This window comes from Hyperolius riggenbachi, chromosome 5 (genome assembly GCF_040937935.1).
Source record: "Hyperolius riggenbachi isolate aHypRig1 chromosome 5, aHypRig1.pri, whole genome shotgun sequence".
Taxonomy (NCBI): Eukaryota; Metazoa; Chordata; class Amphibia; order Anura; family Hyperoliidae; genus Hyperolius; species Hyperolius riggenbachi.
The window spans coordinates 389,859,936-389,886,402 of record NC_090650.1 but is presented as its reverse complement, the minus strand read 5'-3'; the positions used below and the strand labels follow the sequence as shown (position 1 = coordinate 389,886,402).

At 44.6% G+C, this 26,467-nt stretch overlaps 1 protein-coding gene across 3 annotated transcripts in view; it reads left to right on the top strand.

Moving 5' to 3' along the window:
- RNF19A (ring finger protein 19A, RBR E3 ubiquitin protein ligase) overlaps positions 1-24,737 on the top strand; it is a 144,951-nt gene extending 120,214 nt beyond the window's left edge. For all 3 annotated transcript variants that reach the window (XM_068237729.1, XM_068237730.1, XM_068237731.1), the window contains 6 exons: positions 63-225; positions 6,176-6,290; positions 9,121-9,282; positions 15,155-15,368; positions 20,000-20,143; positions 22,673-24,737. In XM_068237729.1, the coding sequence (XP_068093830.1) occupies positions 63-225; positions 6,176-6,290; positions 9,121-9,282; positions 15,155-15,368; positions 20,000-20,143; positions 22,673-23,339 (1,465 nt within the window). In that variant the 3' untranslated portion in view covers positions 23,340-24,737. The remainder of the gene's footprint in view (positions 1-62; positions 226-6,175; positions 6,291-9,120; positions 9,283-15,154; positions 15,369-19,999; positions 20,144-22,672) is intronic.
- The last annotated feature ends 1,730 nt before the right edge of the window (positions 24,738-26,467 follow it).

Genomic DNA, 26,467 nt, shown 5'->3' with positions numbered 1-26,467 from the left:
TGGGAAAAGAGATCTCTTAAGATAGCTGTATATTACCTAATGTCACTTTTGTGCCCCCACAGCCCTTCAGGTTGTACGTTTTGGGGAAAGAAGCCATGGAGTAGAAAGAAGAAGATCCTTTGGCAGCTTGGAACCCTTGTCGGAGCCCCTGTGGGCATTGCCTTGATAGCCGGAATCGCCATTCCTGCAATGATTATCGGGATACCGGTGTATGTGGGACGGAAGGTAAGTGGCTTAGCTTTGTGGTTTGGATGTCTTGAGACACCATCAGTTTTTTTTTTTTATTCTTAGCTCGCCACAGATGGAAATATAGTTATCATTTTTTATTTCATTAAAATGGAAAAAAAAGGAATTACACAGCATTGATCTATATTTATGGCATGTTTGTGCCTAAAGTGGAATGTCCCCTTAAGGTTTCATACCTCTAGGATGTGACAAATTCACTTTAATGCAGAGACCTGAATTCTACGAATTAGTGTCAGTCTCTGGATAAGAGTGTGTGTTTTATGCGATGAACAGCATCACAGAGCTTCAGACAGTTCACATTATTTTTTGACAAGCATATTTTGTAAGTGAGGATCACATGAGGGATGTCTGTGAAATTACTGGATGTGTTTTTTTTTAGGATGAACGGTTTTGTCTATAGCCTAGTACACATGGAGGCATTTCTGTCACCCAGCAGTGATCACTACACGATCACTTGGGCAATAGTGCAGTGCTGACACTGTACAGACACATCACTAGCCTCCAGACTAGCGACACGTCTGTAGAGAGGGAGGAGAGAGAGCGAGCGGCAAGCGATGGAGCAGTTTACCACGGGTGGGGGAATGGGGAGAACAATGTGATCAGGTGGTGCTCAAGCATCGTTCACCGCTAAGGGTCCTTTCACACTTGGAGCTGTTCCGTCCCTGTTGACAGAACGCACCTAGGATGCAGTGAGAAAGGTAACCAGAAAGTCTACTGACTTTTATGGTACGGTTAACATTAGACGAAGCGTTCCAGAGCGTTACATTGTAACACCTCTAGAAGCTTTTATTGATTGTACGACGCAAGCATTTTCCGATCATATAAATTAGAACTAGCGCCACTGATACGCATCGAACCGCGACTTCCCGTCGTCATGCCGTGTGTTATAACGCATGCACAAAATCGGTTTCATGCATGCGTTAGCTAGTGGGAAAGGGCCCTGAATATATGGCATGCCAGATCATTAGCCGACAGATCGTTAGCAGACATCGGGCAGCCACTATACACATGCTGGCTTCTTTCAAGATTCTTGGCGAAGACATTTTTTTTTATCGTCCGCCATGGTCGAGTTTATCTCTCATACATTATTTTCCACGCAGCATTCCAGGGTGTTGCCTGATAAGATGTGCAGAGTCCACTAACACAATAAAGCTTTTATCTCAAGCCCTGAAAGTTTCTTATTCACAGAAGGCTCACATAGCGCTGTAAATACCACATCGTTTCCTTGTGGGTTGTCTTTGCCTAAAATTGCTTAAAGAGAATCTGTGCTGTCCGATTTGTACAATAAAAAAACATACCAACCGAGTCGCTGTGATCTCCTGGATCCCTTTTTTGCCATTTCCGCTGCTCCCCGCCGCGATCCTGGCTTTTAATCGCCAGTTTTAGGCAGTGTTTACATGCAGTGTTTTGTGCACTGTTGGGGATAAACAGATGACAGTATTTTCGAACATTGTTAGTTATCCTTTAAGCGTGTTTAAAATTACTCATCGATGATGCAGTATGCATGCATTACTGATTTTAGCTAAGTTTTAAAACATTTGCATTTCACTCACTCAATTTACACAAAAATGACTCGTCTCTAGTCGAATAAAGTGCCAATAAAACTTGCACTAGGGTGATAAGAAGTACAGACAGACAATTTACACAAAAAAAGAAAGGGACTTGATAGAATTATTCTATCTCTCCCACTTCCTCTCTCTTTCTCTCCATTAGTTATTAGACACACGCAGTCGGAAGCAGGAGACATACGCTCCCATTGGTTAGACTATCCTTGATTCTGGAGCTTGCTAGCAGTGCAGACACACACAGTCAGGTGCAGGAGACGCAGACCCCCATTGGTTAGACTATCCTTGGTTCTGGAGCTTGCTAGCAGTGCAGAGACACGCAGTCGGAAGCAGGAGACATACGCTCCCATTGGTTAGACTATCCTTGATTCTGGAGCTTGCTAGCAGTGCAGACACACACAGTCAGGTGCAGGAGACGCAGACCCCCATTGGTTAGACTATCCTTGATTCTGGAGCTTGCTAGCAGTGCAGGCACACAGTCAGGTGCAGGAGACGCAGACCCCCATTGGTTAGACTATCCTTGGTTCTGGAGCTTGCTAGCAGTGCAGACACACGCAGTCGGAAGCAGGAGACACAGACCCCCATTGGTTAGACTATTCTTGGTTCTGGAGCTTGCTAGCAGTGCAGAGACACGCAGTCGGAAGCAGGAGACACAAACTCTCATTGGTTAGACTATCCTTGATTCTGGAGCTTGCTAGCTGTGCAGACACACACAGTGAGGTGCAGGAGACGCAGACCCCCATTGGTTAGACTATCCTTGGTTCTGGAGCTTGCTAGCAGTGCAGACACACAGTCAGGTGCAGGAGACGCAGACCCCCATTGGTTAGACTATCCTTGGTTCTGGAGCTTGTTAGCAGTGCAGACACACGCAGTCGGCTGTGACTGGGGAGTTGGTGGTTTTGGCCGGACTCCAGGCAGGAATTATGTGTGTAATCTTACCTGGAGCAGTTACAGCACAAGTAAGAACTCATCTGCCACTATATTAGTAATTATAATTACCATACACACATCCTTACCATAGCCTTACTTTATCGTAAAAATGGGAACACCATCTAAAATAGGCTTATTCTGATGCTGTTGGCAGATTTTAAATAGTAGCATAGGCAGTTCGGATGCTGGGTGTTTATTATGATACACCCTGGTGTTGGGAAATATCAGCTCTGCAGTTTCCTTGTGTGTGGCTGGACTTTGTTTAGTCGGTGATGAGTAAGGAAGGGAGTAGTGTGTTCTCTGGAATGATCACGCATTATGATACGTGTCTCTGCTGTATACAGTATTCTGATTATACATGTCAGGTTTTGAACCTTCCACAAGCAAGTGTAGGGATATCTGCAGTGGACTTGGAAAGGGGATTGGGATTAGAACCGGGGGGGCATACAGACCCATTCAGAACAGTATGTAGATGGCAGTGGTACAGTCATAGCTGGCTGTGTGACATCTCCTATGTGGCAGGTCATGGCCTCCTCTGCATTTGTTTGGATGCAAGCTTTTTATGTCTAACCACAGGAAAAGGTTTCCTTAAAGGGACTCCGAGCAGTGCAGAAACTATGGAAAGATGCATATCATTTTAAAGCTCTCTTTCTCATCTTTCCAATGATATATAAACCGTCGCCCTACGCCTTTTAGTTTTCGCTATTTTCGCGATTGAAATTGCTGCGATTTAAATCGCGAAAATAGAGAAAACTAAAAGGCTAGGGCGACGATTTAGGTGTCGCCAGAAAGAGGAGAAAGAGAGCTTTAAAATGATATCCATCTTTCCATAGTTACTTGTATTACACCGGGCGACTTTTTCCTAAAGTCAGCAGCTTCATTCTGCTGAATGGAGCTGCTGACACTGGGGAAAGTGTCGTCCTGTGTAATACAAGTAACTATGGAAAAATGGATATCATTTTAAAGCTCTTTCTCCTCTTTCTGGCGACACCTAAATCGTCGCCCTACGCCTTTTAGTTTTCTCTATTTTCGCGATTTAAATCGCGGCCGTGGCGATTTCAATCGCGAAAATAGCGAAAACTAAAAGGCGTAGGGCGGCGGTTTATATATCATTGGAAAGAGGAGAAAGAGAGCTTTAAACCATTTAAGATGTTAAGCCTCATACACACGCTCAACAAAAGTCTTTTACATGCACAATTATCACACAACTTTTGTTTTTGTCTGGTTGAACTTAATGGACATATGTCTTGTTTTTCAACCCAAATAACTATGTAACTGATAAGACGCAGCTCAAGTCATTCCAACTGTTGGATTGACGTGAGCTGCATCTTATCAGTTGTTTGAACAATAGCAAACTACTTTTTTGGTTGTTTCAACAACAAAAGTTGTTTGATAATTGTGCATTTAAAAGACTTTTATAGAGCGTGCGTATGAGGCTTAATGCTGGGAACACACAATACGATTTTTGCGGTCGATTCTCCGCGCGATCAATTTACCATTCGATTCTCTGCTCGATTCTCTTGTCTTCTGCTCATTTTTCTTATCTTTTTTCCATTTACTTCTATGAGGAATCGAGCGGTAAAATGATTGAGCGGAATATCGGACATGATGGAATTTATCAATCCAACGCATCTATCGTGCGGGAAAATAAAACGTGTGTTCCCAGCATAACACTGTGTTTTTACTGATAGTAAACTAGCTGTAGTAGATGATGATCTCAATGATCTCTGTTATGCTTTGATACAGTTACCACTGTTTCTACAGCTCTAAACTGATCCTTTATACTCATTTTTATACGAGGGTCGACCAGAAAAAAAAACATCCATTTGCCTTTATCTGCCACGTAAAGGGATTCTTTCGGTGCAATTTAACTTGCAACTGTCAAGTTAACCTCTACTCTCTTGCACCACTTGTACCATGACTGCAGAATCACTGGTACCTGTTTGTTCAGCAGCATTAACATGAAATGCGCGCCTACATATCATTCCTCTGCTGCAGTGCTAATAACATCTGCTGTAACACTGATTATGGGAGTAATGTCTCGTACACACAGTAGAAGGAACCGAAATGAGGCAGCCATTTGATGCTGTCGAGGCCTAGAATATAGCATATATAAACAAAATGACAAAGCTCATTGATCGTTGCCTTATTGAGATAAGGCGACGATCAATGAGCTTTGTCATTTTGTTTATCCCGCCCACTGTAAGATACCCCGCCCTCTCGCCTTCCCTCTCCATTGAGCAGCACTTTCTTCATTGCCACCACAGACAAATCTGTCTGTACAGCACTTGCGTGGTGCAGTGTCACCCTAATAACGCAATAATCATTAAAGCAGTGGTTTTGTGGTGTATGTGGTGGCATTGACTAGCTTCTGTTTTAGGACAAAACTATAATCCGTTCTACAAGTACTTTTGCATTATTCATCAAAGCCTCAACTTCAGTTATTTTAAGAACACTTCAGTATAAGTACACTTCACCTGCAGTCATCAGACATTTTCCAGATCTGTTCAGAATCCTCCATCATTACTGGAGTTGCTTTGCATTAGTGATTTTGCTTTTGAAAGTGCGTGTAACTGCATAACCTCGCATTGTTTACTTGGAGAAGGCTGCACACAAGTCCCAGATCTGTAGAGCAGCCACTTCTCCACTTAGCCATAGCTACCTAAGGCCTGGAACCCACTTGCAGCGCTTTTATAAGCACTTTCGATTTGTAAAGCTCTTACTAATGGAATGCTATGGGAGATTTAAAGAGAACCCGAGGTGGGGATCTTAGAGTTAAATCTATACAAAGAGGCTGGGTCTGGCTATAGTGCCCAGCCTCTGTTACTAGTTGAATATTCCCTAAATCCCCCCCTGCGCTCTGCACTAGCCCATAAATTACAGCCGCGCTGTCAGGCTCTGTTTACCTTTCTAGTGCCACTCACGCCGCCCCCAAAAGAGCGCTGTCGCTGTCAGTTTCTCTCAGAAGCTCACCATTTTCTTCTAACAGTGATTCCTTTACAGTTCTGACAAGATTTTTTCAGAACTGACGTATATCAGTTGTTATCAGTTGCTGTCATTTATACCTGAAAGGACAACGGATGTGCAAGGTAATGTCCCCATTTCCCTATGGCTCAAGTGGGCGATATTATAGTTTAACTTGATTGCGGCCTGATCTATTTATGGTTGAATGGATTGATCAGAAATGGTGGAAAAATCTCAGACTTCAGGTTCCCTTTAAATTCCACAAATTTTTGTCTACAAATATGCAGAATGCACAACGCAGCCTCGCAATGAAACTAAACGCATTCCTTCAGCTGTTGTTCCACATAATAGACTGCCTTTCAGAACAGTGAAGCTGGTCATCGCTCTCCATGTTTAAAAAGAAGTTTGTTGGTTGTTTTTTGTTGTTGGTTATAATTTTCACACATTGCTATTCTCAATTTCCTTCCCAGATTCACAATCGTTATGAAGGTAAAGACATTTCAAAGCACAAGAGGAATCTGGCGATAGCGGGCGGGGTGACCTTGTCTGTCATTGTCTCTCCAGTGGTGGCTGCTGTAACTGTAGGTGAGTGACTACAAACGAGGAGATCTCTCTCCACACAGCTTCACAAACCTGGACCTTGGTGGACTCGTTGTAGAGAGTCAAACAAAATGGTTGCCATCCTGTTATTGCATTTGCTGAATGTTTATGAGGGGAATTCAGACATTACAAGGTGGATGGACATTTTTGGCATATTAAGCTTCCGCCTTTCCAGCACAAGAGATGTGGTGACTGACCTGTGACTCTGTAACACTGGCCAGCATTGTGTGGAAGCTACATCTCGTTCTCTGCCAGCAGATGCCTGACACTGACATTCCTTTGGAATTGAATTGATTCTCTGGCATTTTGCTGCATGCTATAAACTTAAAGGGCTTCTGTGGTATTCTAAAAATCAAACAAGCTGACACTTACCTGGGGCTTCTATCGGCCCCCTGCAGCAGTAATGTCCTCCTCCGATCACCATTCCCCGCCGCCGGCCCCAGTTTAATATTCGTCTAAACAGACGAATAATGCTCGCTCCCGCTCACGTCATCGGAGCTTACTGTGCGGGCGCAGTACGAAGTTTTCTTGTACTACACCTGCGCAGTAAGCTCTCAATGGCGCGCAGGAGCGAGCGCGGCTGGCCGCGCAGCCGCAGTGTAATCACTTGTGTGATTACACCGTGACCGGCGGCAAGAAACGGAGCATTGGAAGAGGACGGCGCGGGACATTACAGCTGCAGGGGACTGATAGAAGCCCCAAGTAAATGTCAGCTTGTTTGATTTTTAGAATACCACAGAACCCCTTTATGGTCCGTACCCACGACGTGAGTTTCCCGAGGACTGGCGATACTTTGAGCGACAAGCGAACGTTTTCACAATCTCACGACGTGGGTATAGGTACACGATCATGTGAACGTCATTTAGCGTTGCGTGGTGATAACAACCGTCATGGTAAATAGGATATCTTTAAAGGATACCACAACCGAACGGTTGTGGTAAAATTGACTGCAGCACTGTGTAGGGTATAAGGAGTGTGCGATCTATTACACTGAGCGTCACATGCTAATCATGTGACGCTCGGTGTAATGGAGTGCACACGCAGCAGAAAGGGGACAGCGTGCTTCTGAGCCTCGCACTATGCGCCGGCCAGAAGCAAGGGGGAAGGACATACTGCGCACACAGGGCGCAGTATGTCCGGGGTAAGGGTCAGGAAAGTCACCGGACACCGGCATTTATAAACTAAGAACAGCTGCAGACGGAGGGGGGCTGGAGGCACGGAAGGTATGTACTCCTTATACCCTACACAGTGCTGCAGTCAATTTTACCACAACCATTCGGTTGTGGTATCCTTTAAGAACACTGATGGCTCAGCGCAAAGTACCTTGACTTTCCATTCATGGCCGTCATGTGACATCGCGCATACCCGCCAGCTGGAAGATGGATTATGGAGCACTCGTCGTCAGGGGGACGTCGCTGGATCAATCTTCCTCCATCGGGTGGTGAATATTCAGCATTACAGTCTCCAGGTGTACTCTTGTGGCAAATGGAGAAGCCTGATTACTGAGTGCCTATTACTGCTGACCTGCTTACTGAGTGCCTAGTACTGCTGACCTGCTTACTGAGTGCCTAGTACTGCTGACCTGCCTCCTGAGTGCCTAGTACTGCTGCCTTGCAGAGCTGAGCTTAGAGGCTGCGTATGAGCAGTGGCTGTAATTACAGCGCAGCAGATTTGGGCGCAGCCAGCACCACCATAGACAGTAATAGGAATTACGGCTATAGCGGCGCACAGTGAGTAACTACAGCGCCATCAGAAGACAGAGCTGAAGTAACATTTAAAACACTGTAATTCTGCCTACAACAATAGCTGGAAGCCGCATTACATCTTTCTCCACGATCCACGTCGACCTGGGGGGGGAATAGTATTTTGTTGATAAATGATCATTCCCCAGTTTACTCTTATTTGGTACATTGCCACACAAAGGAAGTTGCAGAGCATGCTGTTGTGTTTTTTTTTTTGTTTTTTTTTTTGCTTCTTTACTTTGCTTTCAGACTTAACTAATGCAGCCTGATTGGCTGAAGCCTCTTTCCCCCCTGGTTTCCCCTCCCACACCACTGTTCCTCTCTGATTGGCCAATATTTATCATGCTGAGAAAATGCACTTTTATATAGTGAAGGGCGGGCAATGCATACAAAATCAGGCAGAGGAGAGTTAAGGGAGGAAATTACATCAGGATTGGCTTCAAAATGGCCACACATAAAATGAGAAATGCTAAGAAGGATTTTCTCTTTTTTTTTTTTTTTTTACTGTAGAAAAATCACTAAAATCAAAACGTGGACGGTGCAATACATACTGTATGTTATGTAAGAAGAGCAAGTATTTATCTACTTATATATGTGTGTGTTTTTCTGATATAGTATATCTGACAGCTCCTCTTCAAGGAGAGGTGAATTGTTAGCTAATAAGAAAGGTGAGCTAATTCAATAGAAAAGCTTTGTGAATCGGCCTCCATGTCAGGAACATGCCGTGTTCAGCTTGGCCAAGCTGTGTCTTTTTCTGTGGAGAAACAGGAAAGTAGCAGAAGAGGTTTCTGCAGTGCCTTCTATTCAGTGGTGAAAACCATAGCAGTTGTCTGGTAAATTCCAACTCAGCCAGTTGTTTTCTCACCTTAACAGAAAGGTGTTGTCTGGTTCTGAAGGCATTTCTACATGTGACCGTTTTCTTCACGTCTGTAAGTAGCCTCAGAACTAGAGGAGATTGTGAAACCTGGCTGATGTGGTGGCTGAAGTATTTTGTAATCTCGTTTTGTAAGGAGGTACGGTAAATCTCATTGTGGTGTAGATGAATGAACTTCATTCTCCTCTTTCCCCTGAAGGTATTGGTGTCCCTATTATGTTGGCCTATGTCTATGGCGTAGTTCCCATATCACTGTGTCGGAGCGGAGGTTGTGGCGTGTCCGCCGGGAACGGTAAAGGCGTCCGCATTGAATTTGATGATGAGAATGACATCAACGTTGGCGGAGTGAACACTGCTGCAGGTGAGTGGTGATTGATGAACAAGATCCAGCAATTATCTCTGCTGCAGAATCACTAATGAGATCTCTGTGTGGCACAGCTTCCTGTGATGAACGTTCTGTGCTGAGGTGAAAAAAATAACTTGAACCAGTCAGAGAACTCTAAAGATATATGAGAAATATTAATTTACTTATATTGAACTGTTGTTGAAATGTCTTCAAACGAGACTCAAATCAGTAATTCAATATACCGTTTGCATTTTTAATTTTAGCCCTGTTTAAAGGGAACCTAAACTGAAGTAAAAAGAAAACTTCTACCAGCCCCTCTGTGCCTGCACTGTCACTAAAGTGATCCTCCACCTCCCCACAGCTACCATCTTCTGGCCGGCCAGCCATGTGTGTCCTCAATTACCCTCCTGTAGCTGGGAGCATTCTGCGCATGTGCATTAGAAGTTTTTCATACTGCACGTGCACAGAATGCACCCGACCAACAGGAGTGCAATCAGGGGCTGTGCATCCAAATGACAGGGTTGCTGCGGGGGACCTGAGGATCGCTTTGTGATGGCGCAGATACAGGGCGGCTGCAGGGGGCTTGTAGAAGCCCCATTTAAGTTAGTTTTTTTTTTTTTTTTTTTTTTTTACTTCAGCTTAGATTCACTTTAAGAATGCTAGCATGCCACCTCTGTTTGCTGTATGTGTATTAATTACTCATGTGTAACTAGTACTCTGATACCCAGTGTTTGCTGAAGTAATAACAATACTCCTGACTTCAGCACCAGAACAAGTGGACAAGGTCAGGAGGAGGTCACTGCCCTACATGTTTGTTACATTGTGTTTCACCTGACTCTGATACTTCCTCCTTCCAAACGAAGTCGCAGGCCTTGTCTGCTTGTGCTGAACAGCGACAGTTGGGAGTATTTGGGTGTTATGAATTTTTTATGCCTAATTCAAAGAATTACGATCACACAGACAGACAAACCGAAAGGAAGGGGGAAGTTCCCTCTCTAGTTGTAAAACATATTAGATGAGGGTAGTTAGTGATCTGTTTGGGTTCATTGATGAGTTATGGTTAGGGTTAGTTTGAAGGTACAGTTAATTATCACATCTCAACTTCAGAATGATTACGCCGACAGTTACAACCCTGAATATAGAAAGTATTGTATTGTGATAGTGTGTCTGAGGAGTTGGAAGAGCGATGGAAAAAAATTCAGAGTGGATGCAGGGTTATGCAAATTTTGCATGCAAATCTATTCAGCTTGAAAACTGATCAACCAAATCCTGCCAAGGTAGAATTTGATTGGTCTGTTTTCAAGTTGCATATTAGTGCATCCAAACTTAGCTGCTAAAGATCACCAGCCTTATTCCCTCCTTCTTAATATGTTTATATGGCCTATTAATTATTTTATGACCAGTAATAAGTCTTTAATAGGCAATGATTTACAGGGTTATTGTTCTCTATATATTAACCATGTAAGTGTGACAGTAGCACAGTTTAGTGGTTAAATATGCTTTATTAGGATGTGACTGTACGCAGATGGATTACAGCTCATGTCTGCTCCTAATATTTCTTATGCCCGGTGTTCCTATATGTAGCGTACAGCAGCCAATAAAAGGCATAAAACATTTGTTAGGCATTGTGGTGCCCCCTGCTGTTACTTCTGATACATGACAGCAGGGCGGCTTTAGACTGGAAATTGTTCAGTGTGTCCTCCTGGCTATGTCCTCCCATATAAGGAGAGATTAAACAGCAGAGTGTTCTGCTTATGTTAGTTAAATGTCTTCTAGCTTTGTAAAGGCAGGAATCACCCCACCCACATGACGGATGGATGATGTGTTGTGGTTACAGCTGCTGCAGAACTTTGTACTCTGTGAATTGCATTGTAATTCCTCTGGGTAGAGAGTCGCTAATGATAGCAAGTATCCCATACTTTACAAATATCTGGTTATTTTACACTTGTCTTGCCATTCAGTCTCTCCTAGGAAAGTTACAAGTTTGGTAAAATTCTACTTTAAAAACTCAAACATAAGTAAAGTTTATTCTTAAAAAAGAAGGTAGTTTACTTGTGATCTCCTTCTCTTGCTTAACCACTTAAGGACCAGGGGTGTTTTGCAGGATCTGTGCTGCGTGGGCTCTCCAGCCCACAGCACAGATCGGGAATAAGGCAGGGCGACCAGCCTTCCACCCCCCCCCCCATTTTTTCCCCACTAGGGGCATGACCTGCTGGGGGGGGGGGTCTGATCGCCGCTGCTCCGTGTGGGCGGGGGGCTCCTCAAAGCCCCCCTCCGCAGCTCGATTCCTCCCACCCTCTCCTTCGCTCCATGGGCGGCACAGGACGGCGATGCATCCTGCGCCGCCTCTGATAGGCTTCAGCCTATCACACGGCGTCGATCCCCGGCCAACCAGACGCTGGGGATCACCGATCTCCTTTACGGCGCTGCTGCGCAACAGTGCCGTATTGATGTAAACAGCGTGGATTTCTTCCCCGCATGTTTACAATTAGCCTGCGAGCCGTGATCGAAGGCTCGCAGGCTGTTCACGGAGACCTCCTCCGTGAACTAATATTCCATGTAAAACCACAAACGACCAGCTGTCGCCTGTCCGCGTTAGCTGGCCGCTAAGTGCGCACAACTGAACTGAGAGGCATAGAGAGGCTGACCTATTCATTTCCTTTACAATAATGCAGATTGCCTGGCTGTCCTGCTGATCATCTCTAAAGCTGGGAATACACAATGAGTTTTTTCAGCAGATTTACTGGCCGATCGATTTTCTGATTGTTTTTCTGATTAATTTCCTTTCAGTCCTATGAGAAAATCGATCAGAAAAACAATCAAAATCAGTTCGGACCTGTCGGAAATTATCTATCAAGCCATCTGTCTGCCAAAAAAACTCATTGTGTATTGCCAGCATAATACTTTTAGCTATAGACCCTGAAAAAGTAGGCCGATCAGTTGTTTCTGACTGAAGAATCAAAAAAACAGCACACCAAAAGTGGAGTAATGCTGGTACTGGGTATCCTGTAGCAATTCAAATCCAAGAATCAAAAAAAGGGGTTCCGCACACAGACTACTTAAAGCGGAATATAACCCTGCATTTCAACTTTGCTCTAAAACATTATTTACAGCATATTATATGCAACCAGCATTTTTTTTTTTTTACTAGACCAGCATTGGAAGGGTTAAACACAGAGGTTTAAAGTTCCATAGAGAGATATGCAGAAGTTCAGATGGATACATTTAACTAAATAGAATGTAACAAGTGATAAATGTTACACACTCTTTGGCTGTCCTCCAGCTCCTTCTCAGTCAGAGAGAGTGAGTCACATGCCACACTTAGATACATTTATGTAAACAAAATGTATCTATGTCAGCTTCCGATGCGTCTGCAGTTCTGTCCAGGAACTTTAAAGCTCTGTGTAACCCTTCCAATGCTGGTCTAGTAAAAAAAAAAAATGCTGGTTGCATATAATATACTGTAAATAATGTTTTAGAGCAAAGTTGAAATGCAGGGTTATATTCCGCTTTAAGGAACAATTAAGTTTCTTGTCCCAATGCACACATATACAATTATGATTCGTCCAATCCGACAATCATTTCGGGGCCTTGACAAAAGGGACCTATCTGGCCCCGAAACGATCAGATGATTAGACGAATCATAATTGTATATGTGTGCATTGGGACAATTAACTTACTTGTTCCTTAAAGAGTGGTCCGAGGAAATGAAAAAATAAAATATCCACTTACCTGGGGCGTCTTCCAGTCCCTGGCACCCGTCCCGTGCCCTTGCCACAGCTCAGGTGGCTCCCGGTCCCCTCCGGTGGAGAAGCCGACCTCGCCAGGTCGACTTCCACATCGGCTCCCTCTGCGCTCCAGCGTGCAGTTCACTGGTCGCGCTGACGTCATATGGACTGTACAGCACAGTAGTTCTGCGCCTGCGCTGTACAGTCCAAATGACGTCAGCGCAACTTTGGGAGCTGCTCGCGCAGTCGAAGCAGGAAACCTACGCTGGAGGGGACCCAGGACCACCAGCATGGAGCGAAGCTGCGGCGTGGGCACAGAACGGCAGGCAGGGGCTGTAGGAAGTCCCAGGTAAGTGGAATTTTTTTTATTTTTAATCTGCTCGGATGTGTCCTTTTAAAGGCTGCCATACACTGGTCGATTGGCACCAGATCGACCAGCAGATAGATCCCTCTGTGAGATCTTCTGAGCCACTTAATGGTAACTGGGTACCCTCAACATAAGCAAAGTTTGAAATTTAGTTGTATCCCCTTTTTAGCGGACCAACCTACTCAAAGCATCAAGGCCTGTTCACTGTAATGAGAATAGTGTGCAGCGAGGTTTGCAGACACATGGGCTGCAGTGTGGCTGGATACAGAGGGTGTGCGGAGCTCTCGCCCTGGCTTGTGTTTGTCCGCCCCTGCTGTTTACCTTTCCAGCAGGCTCAGCTGCTCCATCCTGTTTCCTGAGAGACCCTGTCTCCGGGAATGTGTGCGATGCTCCTGTCATAATTGCAGAATCATTTACTGCCCCTTCTTACCATCCGTGGCCATGACACTGCTGACCCTAATATATAACAACACTACAGTGTGGTTTCAGGAACAGACTTCCCTGTGAGGATGACTCATCACAGCTTGAGAGTTTCAAAGATCTATCAGCCAAGCCTATGTGTGTGACAGCCGGTCCTGTCTCGCAAAATCCACAGTTCATGATCTCTTACATAAGGGTGGTTCATGAAATACACAATTATATTTATTTTAAATAAACTTAATATCTATAATTGGCACCTAGGCTTTCTGAATGAGTAAATATAGGACTGCTGGTCACAGAAGCCTGTCAGGCCTGGGAACTGGTAGGGCAAGCTGGCAAGCGGTTGGTACAAAAAATGAACAAAATATAACTAGTGAGATTGTTGTGATTGTGCGATATACAGCAGCTTGATGCCAACCCTTAAATGTAATCCCTTTATAATGGTATTAAGAGTTAATTTAAGAGGGATTATACTGCCAAGACTAAAATGTCAATAACTACTCTTCGCTACATAAAATAGTATTTGAAAGCATTCCCAAGTATTCCCTTTGTGTACAATTGTTTATTTTCACTGCAGAGAGCAGTAGAAGCTTGCTTATGTCTTGTCATAGGCAAAGGCATGAATCTCTCTTTGCCTGTGTCTTCAATCTGCTCTCCTCCCTTTGCTGTATCCCGCATGAACATACCTCTGTGCTTACCTTGGGTAGCTTTGCCTCAAGTCAGGTTTACGTTAAAACTTTTTAGAGCCTTATCGCTATTCTTATTTCTTTTTTAAGTACTTGAAGTATAAATACACTTTATGTACCAGCTTTTATATCTAGCATCTATGGACAGTGTGCAGCCCTTTGGGAACACTGTAATACCCATCAACCTCTGCTGTCTCATAGCAGGGCATGCTGGGATTGGCTGTCCGCAGCTGCAGCATGTCAGGTTGATTTTAGATGCTCTAAAGGTGGCCATTAACAATGCAATCATTGTGGTAAACGGACGGAAATGATCAGTCGTGCCCACTAATGGGCCGAAAACCCGCTAACTAATCTGATGGGATTGATCCATTTTTCGGATCTATCCCATCAATCTAATCTGATTGGTTAGCAGGTTTGGGGATGTTAATGGGCATAACTGATTGTTTTGGATTGATTTCAAACCATTGATCCGCGGTATTGCGTTGTTAATGGCCACCAGTGACCACTGCAGATTGGTTACCTGCAACAGTCTCACAGTGGACAGGCCTGTATGCATCACTCCAACATTGTAGAGATTAGATTGTGAGCTCCTCTGAGGGACAGTTCTATACATACATAACTCTGTACAGCTCTGTGGAAGATGTCAGCGCTATATAAATACTAATAACACTGTTTGTTTTGTTTAGATACCACGTCTGTAGCAGAAGCTCGCCACAACCCCAGCATCGGGGAAGGAAGCGTTGGAGGAATGACAGGCAGCCTTAGCGCGAGTGGAAGTCATATGGACAGGATCGGCGCCATCCGGGACAACCTGAGCGAAACAGCAAGTACCATGGCGCTAGCCGGGGCCAGCATCACCGGAAGCCTGTCTGGCAGCGCCATGGTGAATTGTTTTAATCGGTAAGTTCCAATAAAAATAGAATTCCGTCTCTCTCTGTCTAGCTCTGTTTTATGAATCACGCTTTTCACTTTATTTAGGGGTTTATTCAGTGCATCAGTCTACTGACTGTGATTAAGTTTCAGATACGACAGTCCAGACTTTTATGTTGTCACTTGCTGTGACTCAACCTCTGTGATGAGTGCTACTTATGCAGAACGGAGCCACTTCTGTATGAGTTTCCAAGAAAAGGACATCAGAGACTTCTCATGGAATATTATTATTCTTTCATTTCTGAAGGGCAAACGTATGCGACAATAAAGAGGGACAAATTACAGACCTACATACAGGAAAAAGTACAAATTGTGACGCATTAATAGATGACAACCTTGCCCAGTCCGGCTTACAAGCCATACATCTGCTGATATTGAGGCTGCATTGAAATCTGTGCCACAATAAGCATGCCGATCGACAATTTTACCGATTTGGGGTCAAAAGCAGTCAATTGTATTGCTTAAACAAGCTGAAAAATCTCAGTACAAACATGGTCAATTGGGTGCGCAGCAGTAGCGGCGTGTGATATCGCATTGACTTACAGACGAGATGGACCCCTGTCCGCTTTCCTTCCAAATGTAAATATGTAAATGTTGTGTGTGTGCCCGGGGCCCGTGCACTGTAAATCTCACCTGTCCAGCTGTGGCAGCTCCTCCACTGTCTCCCTTGATCACCACCAGGCACACGTGGGAAGCCAACAGATCTCTCTCTGATCAGATTTGACCAGAGAGAGACCTGTCTCTTGGTTGATCTGCCCATACATCGTTGAGTTCCTCACACAAAGTTCAGTTCACACGCAGCTTTTGTTTGCACATCCCAAGCTGTATCTAGAAGATATATTGCCTTTTGTCACGCTCAGCATCTACGGTGAAAAGCTTAAGTCAGGTGGACAGTGCTGACTCACTGCTTGGCCTTGCTGGGTAAATAGTTTGCTTCTAAGCTCTCCCATGGGAGGGAAAGATAACCCTTTAGTGTCTGAAAAAGGCGTCACATTAGAATTGGGCAGTGTACAGGAAATGCCATTTTTAGGATTTGCAGAAAGATGGCAGACCCCTGAAAACGCACACAGCACATTGTGCAGCTCTGATCAGCCAGGTTAAATTGCACGGCGTATGCAGAACAATGGTGTGTAACACCCCGAGTTCAACTAAAATCCTTTAGAGCCAGAGCTTTCTGTCATGCTGCCCCTACCCTGTGGAATGCCTTGCTAAACTAAATCAATACAGCTCCAACCCTGGACACGGTTAAATCAAAACTGAAAAGCCACCTGTGTAATCTGGCATTTATGATCACATATCTTTTCCCCCTGTACACATCACTGATCTGAGACAAGTCTATGCGCTTTGGGTCCTATGGTATAAACACAACAACATTTACAAAGGTTGTTGTTGTATAGATGAGATAAAGTGAAGAAAAGTGTGTTAGGTTACCTCCAAGCTCTGCTTCCTGCTAGTGATAGCATGAAAACTCAAGTTAGGCTGATGTTCATACAGACCTTCCACTGACATGCCATGAAAATATTTCCAGCCCAATTTTGCTCCTGAATGATTTCATCTTCTTTTCCTAAAGTTTGTCAGATATTAGAGACTGCCAGTCAGGGGAACTTATCGAGTTTTTTTATGTTGAGCATCTTTCAAATTCTATATGCGTGGTTTTAAAAATTTGACCAGCAATCCCATCAACCTCTATTGTTGTTCAGACAAAGCAAAATAAAAGCAAGCAAGTTAAAAGCCTAATATAATAAGGGCTCGTACACACGTCCAACGTGCACACAACCACACGACCAACCACACAACCTGACGAACCATATGACCATGTCCACACACCTAGACTGCTAACCAACCAACTCAATTGACATATTGCGCACACAAGAGGAATGACGGACTGCACATTTAGAAGACGTACAAGTCTTTCAAACGACATGTACACACGCACCAACTGCATGATATCAGACCAACGTAGATCTGACAGTTGGATCGGGCACAATGCCTGTTATCAGTTGCTCGTCAAGTTGTTTGTATACGTACACATGCCTGATTGTCCTGATTATCGTCCAGCCAACTAATGTCAGATGATACTCAGGCTGCAGGTTGGTCCATGTGTATTTAGCTTAAGGCTCATACACACATTTAACATAATGCACAACAAGTTGTTACCATAACAAGTATGTACACACACGCCAACCCACTAAACAACCAACTCTCTTAAATACTCTGCGTGCAAGCTAAATGACAAACTGTACAACATGTCTGCATTCAAAAACAACAAAGTTGTTCAGAAGACTTGTACACAAGTTCCAACCTGCATGATAGTTCGGCAGATTGATCCACCGGTTGGGTTTGGCAAACAACCGGTTATCAGTTGGTCGCCTTGTTGTTTGCAAGCCATACACACGCCCAACTATCTTCCAACAGACCAAGTTTAGAAGATAGTTGGGCAGATTGTTTCGAAGTGTGTATGAGCCTCCAGGCAACTTCAGAGTCAACTGTCTTACTGGGTAAGGTAGCCGGATATTTAGAGGTGATCTATGCAGAACCCAGCGGGAAAATCCTCATACTTTCTGGATAAAAATGATTTTACTCTGTTGCTCCTCCCTCTTACTCTGAGTAGTGATGCCATCCTGAAGTGCTTCCACCCTCCCCTCACCTCTTCCATTCCTGCTTAGGCAATAGGTAGGTGTCCACAGTCGGGAAGCCTCAGAGATTGCCATACGGTGATCCCATCTCACGCTAGGAGCAGGCATAAACCATTGAGGCCTCCTGCTAGGATGTTACAGGTGTAGGCAACCAGAAGTTACAAGATGTATAATCCAGAGCCTTCCTTGAGCTCCCCGTTCCAGCACTGGGAGCCTCCAAACCTTCTCTACAAGGGCTTGCACTGTGGCTGCGCTCGTACATGGACAGTAACACATCTGCAGTGCATAAGCACAAGATGACACCTGTGCAGTAGCATTAAGCCACTCGTGCATGCCCTTTTCCTACGTGCGGGCATGGACTCTCCATGCACCTGCGGATTGTGGACATGGATGGTAGTGCGGGCATGAAGAAGAGTGTCCTGGCGAGGATCGGCGGTGGGCTGCAGGAGAATTGGAGAAGCCTTTGGGTCATCCAGAAGCTTCCATCTAGTGAGGTAAGTATATAGTGCCTGCTACACACCACACAATCTATAATATCAGACAGGCGTGATCTGATTTCCGATCGGTTTTCTGATCAATTTTGTATAGAAGTGATTGGAAAATTGTTCACAAAAATTATTGAAAATCAGATCGGACATGCCAGAAGTTATGGATTCGACCGTCAATCTGAAAGGAAATTGCATAGTGTATACCAGGCATAATGCTTTTAACCATAGACCCTGAGCAAGCATGCAGATCAGGTACTCTGACCCAATAAACTGCATGCTTGTTTCAAATGTTTGAATCAGACCCTTCTGAAGCCAAAGGGATCAGCAAGAATGCCAGGACTGTTATTGTTTAAACTCCTTAGCGGTTATCACGAGTCCAGCTCGGGGTGGAAAAAACAAGCTAGGAGCGGTTATCCATCCAAAGCTGAACTCGTGGTAACCGCCAGGGAGCTCTGTGCAGAGCGATGGGCGCCACAGGCATTTTAACTCACCTCCCGGAGGATCCCAACGTCGGCCACTATTCTTCTTCCTCTCCTCCGACCCTCTGCTTCCCCCTGGTGAGATCGCTGTCTGTTATCATGACGACAGCCGGCAATCTCACTAAAGGGTTACAGCGCCACCCGGAGGATGGAGAGAGAACTGCAGTGCTGCATCCCAGGGAGGAGAGTGAGTGCTGGGGCTGCTGCAGATCTCTCTGCGATGTGTTTGGTTTTTTTTTCAGGTTTTAAGCCCCATCTACACGATACGATTCTTTGTGCGATTCAATTACGATTCTATTTACAATCCGATTAAATCCGACATGTCCGATCGGGATTTGATTCGATTCAATTAGATTTGCCATTGTTTTGCAATGGCAAATTGAATTGAATCGAATCCCGATCGGACATGTCGCATTTAATCGGATCGTAAATAGAATCGTAATCGAATCGCACAAAGAATCGTATCGTGTAGATTGGGCTATAGGGTCTAAAAGCATGCTAAAAAATTGCACCTCTTTTAGATCCTAAAATACGGAAAGAATCAGACCGCCAAGAGGGTTAAAAGTAAATAAATATGGCTGCCATCACATGCTTCTCACTTCAGGTTCCCTTCAAAGCCATAACTGACAACAGCTAGCTAATGTCATTGGTTATAGTAGCAGTCTCTGCGTTCTACAAATAGTAATATTGTGTACGTAGCTATTTTTATTGCAATGTTTTGCATTAGACTTTATATTCATAGAGTAAATCTCTCCGCACCAAGGGGGACATTTATACAAGGATTCTAAACCTTCACACAGAATAATAGATCTCTTGTCTGGGTTGATGAATAGACTGTTTAGAAAATGGGCTGTCAAATACTTTTATCTCTGCATCAGGAAAAATGCAGATTCCTGGAATGCTGATGGTTCATGTTCAAAATTGTAAGTCTGTAGAGTATCTGTGCTGGTCCGAGAAGCACACGAGCTGCCTCTAATACTTGTGTCTCCTCTTTACAGGCTTGAAGTCCAAGCGGATATCCAGAAGGAGAGATACAGTCTGAGCGGAGAGTCGGGTACTGTGAGCTTAGGAACAGTGAGTGACAATGCAAGCACCAAAGCCATGGCTGGATCCATTCTGAACTCCTATATCCCGCTGGACAGGTGAGTGTTCTCCATAGACCAGGATTACAATGAATGGGCTTGTTGCTGCTTGTACTGTCTTACATACACCCTGTGGGGTTTTCTGTAGCCTGACACACACAGTAGGGAACTGTTCTGCAAATCACTATTTATGAAACTCCTCTGGAGTCCAAAGGACAAGCCCTACAGGTACCCGTATATTCCAGTGTATAAGACGACCCCCCAACTTTCCAGTTAAAATATAGAGTTTGGGATATACTCGCCATATATGGCTACCCCTCTTCCAACACTCACCGAATAAGAATAAAAATAAATCCTATGCTGGTGATATGTATGATCAGATACTGGTGCTGTACTGTATGTGGTACCCAGTATATAACAGTATACAGATGATTGACTGGTTGGATTGGTCAGCTCTCCTTGTCTACATGTTTATCAGAGCGGTGTGGAAGAATAGATTGTACTGTGCCCATAAAACACGCCTCTTTCACCCTTCTGGCCCGCCCTTGTATCCTGTTTACCTCCTTCTCAGATCTCGCACATGTGTGCCTGCGCCGCTTCACTACAGTCCTCAGCAGCGAGGTCTGAGAGGCGGTAACAGGATAGGGCGTATCACCCGGCATCAATGACGCCCGGCATATAAGACGACCCCTGACTTTTCAGATGATTTTCAAGGGTTAAAAAGTAGTCTTATAGCCCAGAATATTCAGTATATTAAGAGTATATCTATTATTGTAACAATATTAAAATAGAGAAAAGGACCCCATCGTCCTGGACAGTCCGTCGTTGAAGTCCCCACTCTTGGGGTAAAAGAGCCACTGTATAGTTGTGGGGGTCCTTGCTGATCCCCCTCCACTCCTCTGATACTGAGGTTGTGGGGTGTAGCTATCCCACACTGGCTACAAACTTCACGAACAGTATGTGTGGATGAGGCGATATACCCCTAGTCAAGAGTAGGTCAGACTAGCTAACCGACAGTGGGGTATCCACATACAGTATCTACAAACACACATACATGGGAGATGGATACCCCACTGTCGGTTAGCTAGTCTGACCTATCCTTGGCTAGGGGTATATCGCCTCATCCACACATACTGTTTGTGAAGTTTGTAGCCAGTGTGGGATAGCTACACCCCACAACCTCAGTATCAGAGGAGTGGAGGGGGATCAGCAAGGACCCCCACAACTATACAGTGGCTCTTTTACCCCAAGAGTGGGGACTTCAACGACGGACTGTCCAAGACGATGGGGTCCTTGTCTCTATTTTAATGTTGTTATAATAAAAGATATACTCTTTTTTTAATATACCTATAGAACTTGTCCTTTGGACTCCAGTGTTAGATTTTCTTTCCCAGGTAAAATTTATTTTCGGTTAGTTTGTGTGTTTCTGAAACTTTTTGGCAGCATCAGTATTGCACAGGAGGAAGAAGCTCATGGCTGAAGAGATCAGAGATGCCAATATTTTGTACAATTGCAGCTCTAAGGAACTGTCCATAAGGGGTGTTGTGTCTCCATGGCCTGCGGTGAAACCTTTAAAGTACACAGTGTTCCCAGCAGGATCAACCTCCATTTTTTTGCGGGTGACAAATTGAAGAGAAACCTATATAGTTCCCTGAGCTTCTCACACGGAAATCTCACCCTGAGCCGTCTCACAACTGCTATGACTGGGAAAGCCCGCAGAGGTTTAACTTGTATCGGTGTATTCAGTGATTTTATTGCAGTGAACTAATTAGAAGTTACTGGGAGAAAGCTTTGTGCATGTTTCTCATCTGCCCCCTCCTGATTACTCACGTTATTGCATATTGTAACACTAATGCCAGGGACCCACTACAAACTGCAAAGACGATCGCTAGCATTTTATAAGCGATTGGAGGTGCGTTCTCCAGCGATTTCCAGTATTGAGCCCAAACACTCACAAAATGCTGCATATCCTGCAGTTGCATTTTCCAAAATCGCAATTGCTTCAGTGGGCTCAACACCGTAGACTTACATTATTAACATGTTTTTTTATAGCACTGGCAATTGTTGGAGCACAAAAATGTATAAAAAAAAGTGCTTAAGTCTCCGGCCTAAGTGTTTTTTGATGTTTGATCAAGTTCTACTATTAGGCCAAAGAAACCACAAAACAGTTTTTATGTTTTTACCTCATTCAAGTTTAACCTACTGCAATGTCATGACAAAATTCTGACACATTAAACTTAAACAGCTGCTTGCCCGAAATGACAGAATCTTGCAGATGCCAGCTACTTTAGTTCAGTTACAATGCTCTTGTAGCCTTGAAGTCTAGAATAAGTTTTTGTGTGGCGTTGCCAGACTAGTACCCTCCACAGGCTGCCTAATAATACCAGGTGACTGCTCCTGTAACCCACCTAATAGTCATGTGACTGCTTCTGTTGGCTGCCTTCTCCCTTCCAGTCTCTAGACCTCGTAACAAAAGCCGCTAATGCTTTATAACTGCTCCTGTTTTATTGCAAATTACATGACTTGTTCTTTTTAAGACGACTGCTTGGATTATAAAATGAACTTATCTTTGTTTTTGATGTTTTTCAGGGAAGGCAACAGCATGGAAGTGCAGGTGGATATTGAGTCAAAGCCAGCCAAGTTCCGGCACAACAGCGGCAGCAGCAGTGTTGATGATGGCAGCGCTCCAAGTCGCAGCAATGTAGGCGGCACCGCCCCCAGCCAAGCTGAAAGCAAGTGCAGCGCCACCAAGTGGTCCAAAGATCCAGCAGCTGGCAAAAAAAGCAAAGGCAAGCTAAGGAAGAAGAGCAGCACCAAGATAAACGAGACCAGAGAGGACATGGACGCCCAGCTCCTAGAACAGCAAAGCACCCATTCCAGCGAATGTGACTCCCCCTCCCTCAGTGACAGCTTACCCTCAGTGGCGGACTCCCACTCCAGCCATTTCTCAGAGTTCAGCTGCTCTGATCTGGAGAGCATGAAGACCTCCTGCAGCCACGGATCCAGCGAGTATCACACCCGCTTTGTGACCGTGAGCCCGCTCCCCGAGGTGGAGAACGACCGGCTCGAAAACTCCCCCCAGCCAAGTGGGGTCTCCATCACAATGCCTGTACCATGTACAGACGTCCCCCAGCTGAGCTATATAGCCGAGGAGGGGGTCATCCAGAATATAGCAAACTCCGCAGAGGAGGGAGAGACTGAAAGGGAGTGTGACCTAAAAACAGAAGGAAACTCAGCAATCCAGACTGACATCTAGCCTAAAGCTGCTGCAGTACTACTTGTTACCACTAACCAGTCCTGCTCACGTACAAAGCTTTGCTGAAATAAAAAATCGAGGATGACGCCACCATAAAGAGGACGGAAATGTTCATTCTGAAATAAACACGTCCGCTAAAAAGGCGTTTCTGTGCCTCAAAGCGCCAGCCTCGAGGAGGGTGACCAAGTTCCCAGTCTTTCACTGATCTCAGTAAGCATCCACAGTTGGTGGAGCGTTCATCGTTATCCGCAGTTAATCTCAGTCGCCCAGTAGATGGCGGGCTTCGCTTGTGCGCCAGGGTTAGCCACATTTCCACTGCATGTCAGACCCGCTTCCAGAACAGATCTCACGGTTAGCGTTTCTAATAACAGGGTTAGGATCACAATCACTAGTTCACGTTTTGGTTTAAAATTTAACACAAAAAAACAAAAAGTTCATTCCAAGTTATGGAGGATGAGGAAATTGTTCAGTTTTTGACAAGAAAGACATACATGTTGTTTTTTTTCTTTGCATAGTCATGCTATAAGCAATTTTTTTTATTTATTTTGTTTTCTTTTTGCACAGATAAGTGACTGGTACATTTTTTTGATTAGAAATATGATTCTCACTTTCTTTTCCCCGCCCATCATCACTTGTGTGTTAGCGGCACAAAAATAAAACACGGCATCCACATGACACTATGCGGCTCCGCCTCCTTCCGCTCTGGATGCAGACCCCGCCCTCTGTTCATTTTTTTGGTGCCTTCAGCAAAGACTGGGTGTTAAGTGCCTGGTCCTATGGGAATTTTAATATTTGATTTTTCCTTATAGTCATCTGTGGCCACCCGGGCCTAGCGATGACTGTGGTAGATAATTTAAAAAAATAAAAAAGAGAGATGTATGTAATTAATACAGAATATGTATTTACCTACCAAAGACTCACTCAGGCTTTAGAGGAAGCGTATAGATACACGTGATGTGGAAACCCGCAAGACAAGCACAGCGCAGAGAGTGCACACCGCCGTTACGTCAGTACATCCGGGGAGATGGGCAGCAACATGGCCGCCATTCTTGCTATACCTTACAGTACGAGCCTAGGAGTCGCTGAGGTGGTTGGAGCGTCCGTCCTGTTAATCTGTGCAATGTTGTTCACTTTTGACAATGCAAAGACAGTGTTGGTATAGAAACAGGCCCCCGGTTCTGTTTCCCGTAAGTATTGCCAAGATGGTGCTACTGAGAGGTTCTATGACGTTTTGCCATGTGCCGCAGTCCAATACCGTGATTCTACTCACCAGTTTAATCTGCTTATAACACTAGTGCCAGTTACAAATGACGACGCTTGTTACTGTATTTGTATATTTGTTTTTATTTTGCTTCGATATGCGTGTACAAAGCATACCTGAATAAATGTCTGTGCTGAGCCTGGACTTTTCTTTTATCTGCCGGACAGATGTCCACCTTTGGTGATGTATGAGCAGATCGCACCTGATTTTAAATTTGAATACGTTGGGGTCCTGATAGGTTCATCTCCTGGCACTAATGAATGATCGCACTTTGGCAGGACAGGAGGAGGGGGTATTCAGGGCACACTAAAGAGAAATTTGGGTACTTTGCCCCTAAAAATTTCAATATGTGGAGGTTGGTTTCAGCACACAAAGTTATTGCCAGTTGCCAAAATATAGGTTTCATTTGGCGAGGTCAGGCGCCAGGCCCGGATTTACCTATAGGCACAGATAAATGGACATCTAGGGCCAACACCCTTAGAAAGTGGAGGCTTACCGAATAACAAAAAGACACAGGTTATAAGGTCTGAGCATGTATGATCCACTACCAATGATCAATCGATGGCCAAAAGATCTGTGGTCATCAGCAGACCATCATCCCTTCAGGCATCACCAAAGATCACATGTATGGGAATGAAATGAATAAATCTTTTAAGTGTAAATTGCTAGATTCATGGCAGGTTTATTGATCCAGAATGGCACTTCCAGGCCCTTATGACCGGGACCCGACTTTATACCCCTCAGTATAAAGTAGCTAGAGGTGCCCCCAAGTATTAGCTAGAAGTGTCTCCGGCTAAAGGGAGATCTCATCAGTGGATGCCGAGAGCTGGGTGAGCAACCTCTCATTTACATTCTGCTCGGAACTTTACATAGGGAAGGAGGGAGGCACTTGGGGATGGTAGTAAGCCGCTTTTCCATTATCAGGCGCTTGTAGGCAAAACCCGCCTCTGTCAGGCACCTAAAGCAGATGGTGCTGAAGGCAGAAAGGTATGGGTTAGGGGCAGGTCAGAGTGGTTAGATTTAAAGGATAGGGAAGGATCAGGCTAGATTTAGATGTTAGGGTCACGTTAAGGTTAGTTTTCTGGGTGAGGTGGAGAGAGTGGAGGTGTCAGGAAGAAGGTAATGTGAGAGTTTAGGGTTAGGTGTTCAGAAGGAATATAGTGTTAAGGCAGAGAGGTTTGGGTTAGTTGTCAGGAAGGACGTTTGGGGTAAAGGTTAGGACCAGGTGTCAGAAAAAGGATGAGGTTAGGACAGGAAGGGGACTAATGTTATGGAGGAAGTAAGGGTTAGTTGCCAAGAAGTGGAAAAAGCAAGATGTGTTACAATAAGGATGTTAAATATCAGGAGCTGGTGCTGAATCCATATTGTACCCCACACAACTGGCTACAGTAGTAAGGAATAGTAGCTTATCGGCTAGCAGTAGCAGCCATCACAGTGCCAGCAGCGGTAACAGCCACTGATTAGCAGCTGCCACTATGCCAGCAGCAGTAACAGCCACTGATTACATGGTATATAGGTTATTTCTAGTGGAAATGTTTTATTTAACAAAATGTCACAGGCATAGTGTACTGGCAATCAGCAAAAAATTTTGTAATTTCACTAGTTCTGCCCCATAGCAGTTTCAAGAATGGCAATATGGCCCTTGGCCTAAAGTTTGGACACTCCTGCCCCCTAGATAGTCCGAAGGAATCCTGATCCATTGTTCCTGTGCAGAGCCTGTCGGAAATGTTATTATAGACATGCTGCCCTCCTGTGTATGTAAGTGCCTGGCAGAAGCTGCTTATCATTACTAATATGGTGGAGGGTGTGGAAATAGTCTTCAAAAACTTCTCTCACTCCAGGATACGCAGAGGATGTATAGTGATGG